This window comes from Amphiura filiformis, chromosome 19 (assembly GCF_039555335.1).
Source record: "Amphiura filiformis chromosome 19, Afil_fr2py, whole genome shotgun sequence".
NCBI classification, from domain to species: domain Eukaryota; kingdom Metazoa; phylum Echinodermata; class Ophiuroidea; order Amphilepidida; family Amphiuridae; genus Amphiura; species Amphiura filiformis.
Window position 1 is genome coordinate 23562893 of NC_092646.1, and position 12886 is coordinate 23575778.

General features: G+C 37.9%; 1 protein-coding gene across 1 annotated transcript in view; it reads left to right on the top strand.

Annotated features, from left to right (window-relative positions):
- Positions 1-7353, top strand: part of LOC140141077 (uncharacterized) — a 19554-nt gene extending 12201 nt beyond the window's left edge. Inside the window, exon 2 of the mRNA XM_072162849.1 lies at positions 4520-7353. Coding sequence (XP_072018950.1) covers positions 4524-6185 — 1662 coding nt within the window. The 5' untranslated portion in view covers positions 4520-4523 and the 3' untranslated portion in view covers positions 6186-7353. The remainder of the gene's footprint in view (positions 1-4519) is intronic.
- The last annotated feature ends 5533 nt before the right edge of the window (positions 7354-12886 follow it).

A 12886-nucleotide genomic window follows, 5' to 3' on the forward strand; every position in this document is an offset into this window, starting at 1 on the left:
GTACTTAACCCTCTATCTTTTTAACCAAATATCCCACAGAGTCGTGCGATATGTCAAACTTTTCCTCTGGTCATAAGGAACAAAAAAGTCAGTGGTCACATCTCTGTAGGATCATTGGTTAATGAGATATAGTCACTTTTTTTCTACTTTGTGTACTTAACCCTCTATCTTTTTAACCAAATATCCCACAGAGTCGTGCGATATGTCAAACTTTTCCTCTGGCCATAAGGAACAAATAAGTCAGCGGTGGCATGAGATAGAGCTGTTACACTTTTCCAATTTTGTGCATTTAACCCTCTATCTTTTTAACCAAATATTCTAGAGAGTCGTGCGATATGTCAAACTTTTCGTCTGGTCATAAGGAACAAAAAATTCAGTGGTCGCGTATCTGTACGATCATTGGTTAATGAGATATAGTCACTTATTGTACTTTGTGCACTTAACTCTGTATCTTTTTAATCAAATATCCTAAAGAGTCGTGCGATATGTCGAACTTTTCCTCCGGTCATAAGGAACAAAAAGGTTGATTGGCGCGAGGTTCATATTGGTGCGTATGCACCAAATATGTATCTTGTAAACCTTACGTTTTGCCTTGCTTGCTCGTAATCCTGTTTGGGCTGGACAAAAATATGTTCCACTTTCCCCGATCTCCCTAGGTAATATCAGGGTTGCACTTCCCTGGTAATATTCGTCTTAAGCTTACTGATTTTCTTTATTTTATTACTAGTATATTGTGAAAACCATGTAGCTGTGGTGTTAGCTCAATATGCTAGGAAAATATTATAACCGATGACCCCATGTTGAATTTGGCTAAATCAGCTGTATTTTTGCTGATAAAATAGCACGTACTCGATCGACATCCGCCATCTTGTATTTAAAATGCCTAGCAACTGTCACTCAAACTTACGATGTGTCAACTGCCGTTCACTTTTATACAGGGATTGAATACGAGTGTCACGGCCCGGGGTTTAGTGTGCATTCAAATCCTTACTAGCCGTCGGAAATGACTGCAAATTACACATTTGTAATCATTTTGACCACACAATATGATGTGAAACACAGGTAAGCAATGAGAACAAATCCTACATTTGAAATTTGTAGCTTACTACAACCTGAGACTAGCATTGACTAGTCTCAGCTGCATGTACTCATCTGAATTCCTACTGACTGAAGACAGCCTGAAGACATAATCATAATTCATATACATGTCAGATGTATAATTGTATTGGCAAATATCCACAAAAGCGTTCATTATCAATTTATTTTGATAAATTGTCACATTTTATGCCATGTATTATATTCTTAAAACTAACTGGTGGATTTGGGAACAATTTGTCGCAATAAATAACGTTCGCGGTGAAACGGTGGGCCAAAATGGGTTATAAAAAAAATTATTTGGTAATATGCACACGAATGGTCAAATTAATAGAAAATACCTGTGATAAATTTATCTGTACACATTGTCGCACTCCGAGTGACATATGGTATATTTGCAACCCTGTGGTGGATTTGCGAACAATTTGTCGACATAAATAACGTTAAGTGGAGAAACGGTCGCCCAAAATGCATTATTTTTGGTAATATGCAGACGAATGGCCAAATTAATAGAAAAATACCTGTGATAAATTTATCTGTACAAATTGTCGCACTCGAGTGACATATGGTATATTTGCAACCCTGCTGTGGATTTGCGAACAATTTGTTGACATAAATGACGCTTATGGAGAAATTATTAGAAAAAAGCTTTTATTTTGCCTAGGCCTGTCCTCCATGCTAGGCAGGGTCTTAGGCAGGATCAGAAGGTTTGGGTGTGTAAATTTAAAAACTGGGGTGTAAATTTAAAATTTATGTACAAAGTGGGCAAAAACTGGGTGTGTATATTCCTGCATTAAATACATCAGAATTATTACCATTGCAAGATGGCTTAAATAAAGCTAGTTCACCACGTAAACTTGTATGGCTCAAAATTGGGACCGCTTTCGCCATTAAGTTTACTGTCATTATGTATTTTGAAATTGTTGACGCTTTAATGATCCCCGATTTCCGGTTGATTATTTTAGCTGTGTCACGTCACGCGCATGACGCTGGTGGTAACCAGCCTAGCCTAGCTGCAGTAAAAGAAAATACGATCGCCGATATCGATGTGATGGATGTGATGTGGGACTTGCATAGGATTACACAGAGATATTTCTTGCCAAAATTTGACCATTTGTAGGCAAGTTGGCCTTACTTTGTCTGCGTTGTGTGAAAAGGACAGTCTTAAGTATACGCCATAGCGCTTTTGATGTTTTGGGAGACAGTGAGGGATCCGAAACAGCGGGTGGCGGAGCTTATTCTTGACTGTTTAATATTCATTCAATACGCTGCCTTACGGTAATAGTCTTATACGATGGACAGATAGTATCAGTTTGTGAATATGAGGACATCGTATAAGTTCCTTGTACTAGGCTTAAAGCTAGCATTTCAAGTATCTCTTATGGCAAATAACAGATGGTGCCCGCTGGAATCTCTTGAGGCATTGTCTTTTTTAAAGACATTTCTTGTTTAAGTTGCGCAGTTGTATTTCTCATGCAAGAAAACATAATTAGACACCAAAATCGGATGTTGTTAACTATGTAATAACAGGATAAATAAGACAATGATCAAAAATAGAAAAAAGGGTATGTTGAAATTGACATTTTGTACCCATAACCTGTACATTATTAGTCAAAAATTGGGATTTTTGGGACCATCAACTTAGTATCAAAACACAAAAAATACAAAACAAATCTTATGTTCCTAGTAACATTAGACTACATTCTTTCAGATACAAAAGACTAGAAATTCATATCTGGTGTACACCCTAAAGTTATTAGTTGTCAAAATTTGCCGATTTTAAGCGCCATTTGTGGCTGAACCACTTTAGGGGGGCCTAAAATTCTGTAGGGGGTCTAGAAATTTCTCTTTTTTTGAATTGCTCATAGACATTGGCACATGGTTAATCCATTCTGAACATAATTAGGACCTCTAAGTGCACTGTGACATTATCATGGGTCCTTCAAAATCAAAGATAATTTGATTGAACAGTACGAAGTGCTGATTTTGACCCCCCCCCCTGAAATCCCAACGAAATCAATCTTTTTTGGCATTAGGCATTTCAGACACAGCCAGTGAGTGACCACATTCAAAAGAGGGTCACAACTGATTTAATTAAGAAGAAAATGCCTCTCAAAGAGAGCGCTTTGTCATTTGGACACCTTAAATTCCCAATTTTGGTCAAGGTCGCCAAACTTAGATGGCCTGCCATTCGAAACGAAATTGAATTTGAATTTTTTCTTGTGACCTCACCTAGGGGTCCATGAAAGGTATCACTGAGCCAAAGGAGAGCAAAATCCAAGAGGGTGGGTGTATACTCAATCTGTTTTGACATGGACTGACCCCATATAACTATGATGGAGTTGAGTACCAAAGCTGAATTTTTGTTTCTAGGTAGGTCTCATAAGTATGTTTCATGGCTGTAGATTTCAATTCATGTTTTAACTGTCCACAAGGTCAACCATTGGTCAGAATGATGGGGTGTCTCCGGCAAATTTTCACCCAAACCCGGGCCCGAACCCAACTTCGGATGCAGCCCATTCCTCCATTACTGGTTTGATTAGCTCAAACTTGCTTGAGAGCTCAGATATGTACCGATAGACAATGTATCTGTGACATTTGAGTCATCTGATCACATATTTTTGGCACCAGGGGTCCCCCAAAATGACAAAACCACACTTGGGGTTGAATAAATTACCAACTTTCGGTGCTCATAACTTAAAGAGGAAATTTAGAGCCATATTCTGAAAATATGAGATTTATAAGGTTAACTAGAATGCAACTGTGATTTTTGCAGCTCCAGAAAAGGAAGTTATGAGCCACTAAAGTTGGTACAAATCACCAATTTTGGGGGTCTGTGCCAAACTTCAAAGGGCCATTTCTGAAAAACGACATGGCCTATGAGGCCACATTTTTGTATGGGTTCATTGTGGCCACAAAAGATTATTCTGATGGAATTTCATCAAAATCTGATAGGGTCACCTGGGACCCCTGGTTGATTTGTCATGGGACTGACCCTGTGTTATCCTGCAAATTGGCCTGTTTTTAATTTTTTGAAAGATGATGACTCTGTCATGAGAGATGTCACGTTGCATTTAATACCCTCTGTATGGAATGTTACATCACAATTCTGTATTATTATTCAAGGTTGTTACGTGTGTCTGTCATCAACTTGACAACTGTCACATCACCCCGGCACAAACAATTGTAACTTGTGGAAATCGTGTTTATGACAAAATGATTAAAATATGATACTTTTAGGTATTGTTCTGTTAGTCTTAGTATGGCAAATCATAAATACACATGTATGTGCTTTGGTCAAAATGGCAAAAATCTTTTTTTTTACCATACCCACCCCCATCTAGAATCTATCCCCTTAATCCATGCAATAACTTCAAAAACAATTCTTTTTACTGATTAATATACATATTCTTTCTCATTTTAGAGCTATGAAGACCATACACCAATTGCAGTATTTACAGGGCAGGACATATCAAGTACAACTTGAGTCAAATTATGCAAATAGTTTTCAATTTCAACCATATATGTGTATCTACTGCGGACGATTTTACAGTGATTTCACATATTATGTGAAACATGTGAAAAGACATAGAGTGAAATTACACAGGTATTGGTACAGCTGTAAACAGACCATACCTGAAAGGATTCACACCAAAGTGAAACTGTACCATTGTAAATATTGCGACAATAGGTTCTCTCCAAGTGCACAGAATACACATGAAAGGTTTCACACAAAAGAGAAACCTGACCAATGTGAATATTGTGAAAAGGCTTTCTCACGGGCCGGAGACAAGGCTTCACATGAAAGGATTCACAGCAAAAAGAAACCATACCAATGTAAATATTGTAAAAAGACTTTCTCACAGGCAGGTAACAAGACTACCCATGAAAGGATTCATACCAAAGAGAAACCATACCAATGTAAATATTGTGAAAAGACTTTCTTAGAGGCAGGTAACAAGACTAGACATGAAAGGATTCACACCAAAGAGAAACCTTACCAATGTAAATATTGTGAAAAGACTTTCTCAGATGCAGGTAACAAGACTACACATGAAAGGATTCATAGCAAAGAGAAACCTTACCAATGTAAATATTGTAAAAAGACTTTCTCACAAGCAGGAGACAAGACTAGACATGAAAGGATTCACACCAAAGAGAAACCTTACCATTGTAAATATTGCGACAATAGGTTATCTCCAAGTGCACAGAATACACATGAAAGGTTTCACACAAAAGAGAAACCTGACCAATGTGAATATTGTGAAAAGGCTTTCTCACGGGCCGGAGACAAGGCTTCACATGAAAGGATTCACAGCAAAAAGAAACCATACCAATGTAAATATTGTAAAAAGACTTTCTCACAGGCAGGTAACAAGACTACCCATGAAAGGATTCACAGCAAAAAGAAACCATACCAATGTAAATATTGTAAAAAGACTTTCTCACAGGCAGGTAACAAGACTACCCATGAAAGGATTCATACCAAAGAGAAACCATACCAATGTAAATATTGTGAAAAGACTTTCTTAGAGGCAGGTAACAAGACTAGACATGAAAGGATTCACACCAAAGAGAAACCTTACCAATGTAAATATTGTGAAAAGACTTTCTCAGATGCAGGTAACAAGACTACACATGAAAGGATACACACCAAAGAGAAACCTTACCAATGTAAATATTGTGAAAAGATTTTCTCAGCTGCAAGTAGCAAGACTAGACATGAAAGGATTCATAGCAAAGAGAAACCTTACCAATGTAAATATTGTAAAAAGACTTTCTCACAAGCAGGAGACAAGACTAGACATGAAAGGATTCACACCAAAGAGAAACCTTACCAATGTAAACATTGTAAAAAGACTTTCTCACAAGCAGGAGACAAGATTAGACATGAAAGGATTCACACCAAAGAAAAACCATACCAATGTAAATATTGTGAAAAGACTTTCTCACAGAGAAGTAGCAAGACTGCACATGAAAGGATTCACACCAAAGAGAAACCTTACCAATGTAAATATTGTGAAAAGATTTTCTCACGGACAAGTAACAAGACTGCACATGAAAGGATTCACATCAGAGAAAAACCATAGCAATGTTAATATTGTGAAATGACATTCTCAGAGGCAGGTAGCAAGACTATCCATTAAAGGATTTACATTCAAAGAGAAACCATGTGAATGTAAATATTGTGAATTGACTTCCTCAGTGGCAGGTAACGAGAATAGACATGAAAGGATTCACACCAAAGAGAAACCTTGAGGACCAATGTAAATATTGTGAAAAGACTTTCTCACAGGCAACTTGAAGACTGCACATGAAAGGATTCACACCAAAGAGAAACCTGTCCTTATTAAGGACCAATGTAAATATTGTGGAAAGACTTTCTCACAGGCAACTGCAAGACTGCACATGAAAGGATTCACACCAAAGAGAAAACATACCAATGTAAATATTGTAAAAAGACTTTTTAAAGTCTCAAGACTTGCCATGAAAGGATTCACATCAAACATCAAAGAAATTCCGAGGTAGGAATTAATTCCTTGTGTTTGGATCAAAAGTTTAAATCAAAATCATCAAAGAAATACCATACCAGTAAATATTATGAAAATACTTCCTCAAATACAAGACAAAAGGTTAGTCAGGAAAGATTTACACCAAAGAAAAACCTTACCAATGTAAATATTGTGAAAACTTTTTCAGAGGCAAGTAAAAAACTAAACATGAAACGATTCACACCAAAGAGAAATCTTGCAAATAGTGCAAGAGATTTCATTTCAGTTCATATGCACTACAATCCCTGGGCTACAATCATGTTAAAGTTGTCATATTGGCAGTGTTACAGTCTATGAGTAACAGTACACTTTATAGTGTAGGTTATTATAGAAGCATTTAGTTCAGTTTTATTTCATAACCAGGCCCTTACGTAGGAGGATTGCGGTTCCCTAAATTTGCAGAAGTCCAAAAAAATTAGGTATTTCTATACTTTTTTAGTAAAAAAAGGTTCAAATTTTGAGAAGAAGGTCCACTTTTTACAACATCGCCCCCACCTAAAGCCTCACCCACTAAAAAAAAGGTCCACATTTTCAAAATCAGCACTCACCCCCACCCCACCCCCAAAAAATCAAAACAATATACATGTAGTCTATTGTATAGCATCAATACAACATACACAATATTTATAAGTATTAAAGGTTAAATACCGGGGTACTTTATAAAGGTGCTTGGAGCGAAAAGAGACATAAAAATGTTTAATGTTGCAGCAACTGTCAAGTAAAGACAAAAAATAAATTATACAAACTGCAAATGATAGCATATTATAAATGCTGGGAATGTACAAATAAATTAATACAAAGCAGTATTTCGAATTCGCAATTCGCCAACGAATATGCATCATGTGCCTCGGGAAAGACCCCCTATTTCAAACCGGCTTGTACCCAATGACCCTTTTTTTTGTTATTGTTCTACCTAATACCCAATGACCCCTTTAAAAAAAATTCAGGTACTCAATGACCCCCCCCTTTTTTTTCTATTTCCTGCTACCCAATGACTCCCTTTTTATTCCCAAAGGTACCAAATATATGTACTGAATGACCCCATATTTTTGTAATTGTACATATGACCTGAAAGCCCCCTACTTTTAACATGGCCGAGGCACATCCCTGCCATTTCAAATAGGGAGTGCCTCCCCCGGGGATCACGCACCTTTTGGAATTGATAGGTACATGTCATAGACTTTGTGTTGCGATCATTTTGATCGTGGTGTTAAAAGCGTGATCCAGTTGGCATAGTGATAATCGGATTACACGTAACACTTCGCTGGCGAATACGCTGGCGAAGTTACGTAATTAATCGGATTAATTACCATAGCAATAGGTGAAAACAATTTTGAACATATCGCGCCGCACTATAAGCAGGTTACAGGGGCGGATCCAGGAATTTTCAATAGAGGGGGCGCCGAGCAACCGCCACTGCCGCCGCGGCTCGGCGCCCACACAAAGTGCGGCGCCGCTCTGTAAAAATACATGAAGTCAGCTAGCGCCGCTCTGCAAAAAAAGAGGGGGCTCGCGCCGGGTGCGCCCCCCTCTAAATCCGCCCCTGGGTTACACTCATCACCTGTGTATGTCTGCTATCATAGATTGAATACAATACTGGTCTTTTCAAAGATACTAATACAGGTGTAAGTGATTAGCATGATATGGTTCAATGCAGATGTACCGCGTAACGTATCAGTGCAGCGCGGTATATTCAAAAATTGTTTTCACCTATTGCTATGGTAGTTAATCCGATTATTACGTAACTTCGCCAGCGTATAGCAAACAAACAAAACGTCCGAAGATTGAAATATGAAAATGCAAACATGCAAAGCCAGCATACAATCGCTAGCCCCGATCGATACCAGGGTACGTTTTGAATATTTTCTTAAACATGTTAAAAGCTGTTAAATATGGTAGGAGACGAGATGGATTAAACACTATGGACTACAATGGCCTCATCCCAATGGCATAGTTCAGTAACCTCAATTAAATACTCATGAATAGTGCAAAATTTGACCTCAAGTTGCAGAGTATGAGTTTCTGTACTCAAATTTTTTAAGGTCATTCAAAGAATGTACAAATGTATTGGGGTTAAAGAACTGCCGTAATAGATGAACATGTTGTGGATCCTAGTGAAAGGCGAAACAATGTTGACCAGTCCAACTCTGGAATATCTGTGGTAAAGTTGTAACATTTTTAGCTGCGGGTAGCAGCTCTAAGTCACCATGTCTCTCCGTTAGTCTGTTAGGGACCGATCGTTATTTACGGCAGGGGGGGGGAATGGGTGTTTTGGCAAAAATATCGACAAAAATTTCGCGTTCCCCCCCTCGCGTCCGCTCAAAATTTTCGCGTTCCCCTTGTTTTCCCAATTTTCTCCATTTAAAATTTAACAATCCCCCTCCTGGTTCAACTAAAATTTCAGGTTCCCCCTCAAGACCACAAACCCCCCCCTGCCATAAATAACGACCGCTCCCTTAGTCCGTCCGTCCGTTAGTAACTTTTAAACGCTAAAAAATGCTGTTACGTCAACATCGTTTGTCGCATGGCTATGGTACTTGGTGAGGGGGAGGGCCTATACCGGCCCCATACTGGAAAAGAGTTTCGTCCCGAAATATGCTAATTAGGTCATTGAAGAGGCATTACACGATTTTCAACAATTAGTTGAAATTGTGGGGAATTGGGGAAAATTGAGGGGAATTAAGGGAAATTTGGGAAAATTGAGGGAAGTTAAGGGATATTGAAGAGAATTAAGGTAAATTCAGGTGAATTGAGGGAAATTCAGGTGAATTAAGGGAAATTGACAAGAATTAAGGGAAATTAGGGGATTTAACACTTTTGATGTCAAGGCACTTTTTTCCTGAAAATCGTGTGGACATCAAAAGTGTCCGAAATCGGTTTCCGAACACTTTTGATGTCAAGACGCTTTTTTCCCGAAAATCGTTTGGACATCAAATGTGTCCGAAATCGGCTTCCGAACACTTTTGATGTCAAGACGCTTTTTCCCCAAATATTGTTTGGACATCAACAGTGTCCGGAGCGGTGTCCGAACACTTTCGATGTCAAGACGCTTTTTCCCCGACAATTGTTTGGAAATCAAAAGTGTCCGAAATCGGTTTCCGAACACTTTTGATGTCAAGACGCTTTTTTCCCGAAAATCGTTTGGACATCAAAAGTGTCCGAAATTGGTTTCCGAACACAATTTTTCAAATTTTGATTTTTTTTTTGGTGTGGATGGAAATACCCTTTCTGGCATTATTTTAAGATGAGCGCCCTCAAAGGTTAAACTCACAGAGGGGTTACAGGTCAAAATAGGGGTCAAACTTAAACCTGCTTCAAAGACACCATAACTGCAGAATTGACTTCCTTGTCCCGCAGCGACCGCTACGATTACCGACGGTCCTTGTTATATTCCTATCACATAGCAAGAAATCTCAATCTCAGATAATATCCCATCATGTATGCATTGGGACTTAACATTTTAATTATGCATAAAATGTAACTCACAGTAAGTTTACACCACCTGCTCCTGAAGCTCAGCTGAATCAATTTGCATTGTGGGATATGGTGCAATAAAACCCTGTCACTAATCTGTCCTCATAAAAATAATTAAATGGACTTAAACATGCTACATTTCCAGACCCAATTTTTTTTTTGATGGTTTGAAAGAGTGAAGAGCAAAACAAACAAAAAGAAGAAGAAAAAAAAGGATAATAGGCGCTAGCAACCTAAAAAAAACATATGTAGAATTCCATTTGTTTCACAATTTTTGATTTTTAAACATTAACAACTTTTCTACCCATTTTTCTGTAATTCTGTCGCCCCTGCTCGCGTCCCCAAAGCCTATGTGCATTTTGTCAATATGAGTTTGTTTGAAAATAAATGTGATTCGTGCTTAATAATTATTTTTCTAACATGTACGGTAAGATGGGCTAAGTGGATTATTGGATACATGTATAAAACTCTTGTAAGTGAATACAGATTGGACTTGTGTTTTTATAATTCAAGTATAATCCTAGGACAATGTCTGGTGTTAGTTTTGGGGCGCCTGATACGCTAATTCAGTACAGAAGTGCGGGGCCAATTATCTAATGACTCAACCCACTTACCCCAACACTTTGGGGTAAGTGGGACACATTCTGGGGTAGGGTAAATTTGAAACTTTATATATTTATGATATTATTACCTTAAAAGAACATATTTTACAGGAATATATATTTATATTGGAGCATTTGGGCATTATTAACATATTTATACCAATAATAATAATACTAGTACTATATTATCATTATGTTTATTAATTTCATGCATGAGGCACGAGTTTTTTCATGGTTTTTTAAAAATCAATAATCAAGTTTTGAGCTTGTTGGCGGCATTATATGCAATTTAAGTTACCGTAGTAATTTTGTTATTTTTGTATCAAAATTAATTTCAAGAACCACTGTCCCACCTAGTGGGACATCATACTAAATAGGCCTTAATTGGCTCATTTGCATAATTTCATCATTGTTTTCTGCTATCAGGCTTGTAAAAAGCATTCTTTTTATGAAATGAATTATATTATTTTTCAATTTGTCCATAATTCTCAACAAAGATGTTCAATTATTTGGTAATAAATAAGTTTAATTCCTCAAAGTTGGCCGCCACATCAAGGTAGTGTTGGTCTCAAGCATCTCCCGCATACCAAAAACACTCTAATTAATTATTTGCAATGGGTAAGCCCCGGGGGGTAAGCGGGGGAGGGGTAAGTCACCATTCGGTATTGTATTAGCTTGTATTGGTGGATTTAGTCCTGTAATGAAGATAAAGTATAGTAAGTGTCCCACTTACCCCATCTTACCTCAAGGCATAATATCGTGATTGCCTGAGAAGAGCTCTGAGACTTTCTTTAACCAAGACCCTTGACCCAAGTTTACGTGAATATCTTGTCAATGACAAAACCCCGGGGGGCACTTCAATATGAAATGGATATAGGTGTAGGGCTGGCACTTTCGCACTAAGGGGCATTCGGTGAGAGCAAAATGTAAAAAATATGGGGTCATTGGGTGAGAGCATGATTTTTGGCATTCGGTGAGAGCAAAATGTAAAAAATATGGGGTCATTGGGTGAGAACATGACTTTTTTTTAATTGAAATTTTTGGGTGAGAGCCGAAACAGCGCCACAAAAACCTCGAAAATCGAATTTCTAGTTCGAAATGGCTTCAAATTTCATTGTTTTTTCAAAATAAGTAACAAAATCAGTGATAAATGAAAGTTGCTGTTCAAATTGAACTTGTAAGGGTCTTTGGGTGACAGATCAAATGGAAAAATAGGGGGTCTTCGGTGACAGAGCATGTGTTCGTAAAAAATATGGGGTCTTTGGGTGACAGCGATGCTGAAAAAGGGGTCTTAACAGCCCTACATACGCGTCACCTCCAAAGTTGAGTGCCCCCCCCGGGGACAAAACTGCTCTGGATCCCCTCCCCGTGTAACCGTACTAATTGGTGGCGTGCGCCCATAATTTCAGAATAACAGACAGCTCGTAATCCAAATAAAACAAAATAGTTTTTTTGCGCTGAACTGTCAGGTTGCGGGTTTTGTGTGTGTTGTGTTCTCGAAAGACTTTTGATATTTTGGTAAATTACATCGTACAATCACAGTCAGTCACACTCACTCTGTCACAGGGCACGTTCTAGTTGTATTTGTGTGAGTGCATAACCGCATCCAATTCAAAATTTTACTTCCCTGAAACAGGTTAACACGTACTATATCATCACTCAGGTAAGCTTAAGGTTAGTACGAGGAACCCATACCGTAGTAGCTCTGCACAACGGTATGGGATGAAGTGTATACAAAAAGCTAGTGCAACGTTGCACTAAAAAATACAAGGCTCCTGTAGCTAAAATAGTTGCATGTTTGTCATAATATTTATTACACAGCTTCTTGTACTTCTTGTCTAAACTCTTATGCTTGTAATTGTAATTAATACCCCATTATTTATCCAGAATAAATAAAAATCCATTAATACATGATCCACATCGGCGCACCAAAACTGAGATGGCACTTCAGTGCAAACTTAGATAGGGCAGCACCAATACGAAAATGTCATACCGATAAATGATGTGTCTGTTTTGCCCGTTATTTAAGTTTGTGTTGCGAACTAGCTTAAGGTGGTACTACACCCCTTGATAAATTTATCACTATTTTTGCATTTTTCTCAAAAACTAATAACAAAAAGTATGGTCTTAGAATTGGAAGTGCCGAAAATTCTTGTGTATTTT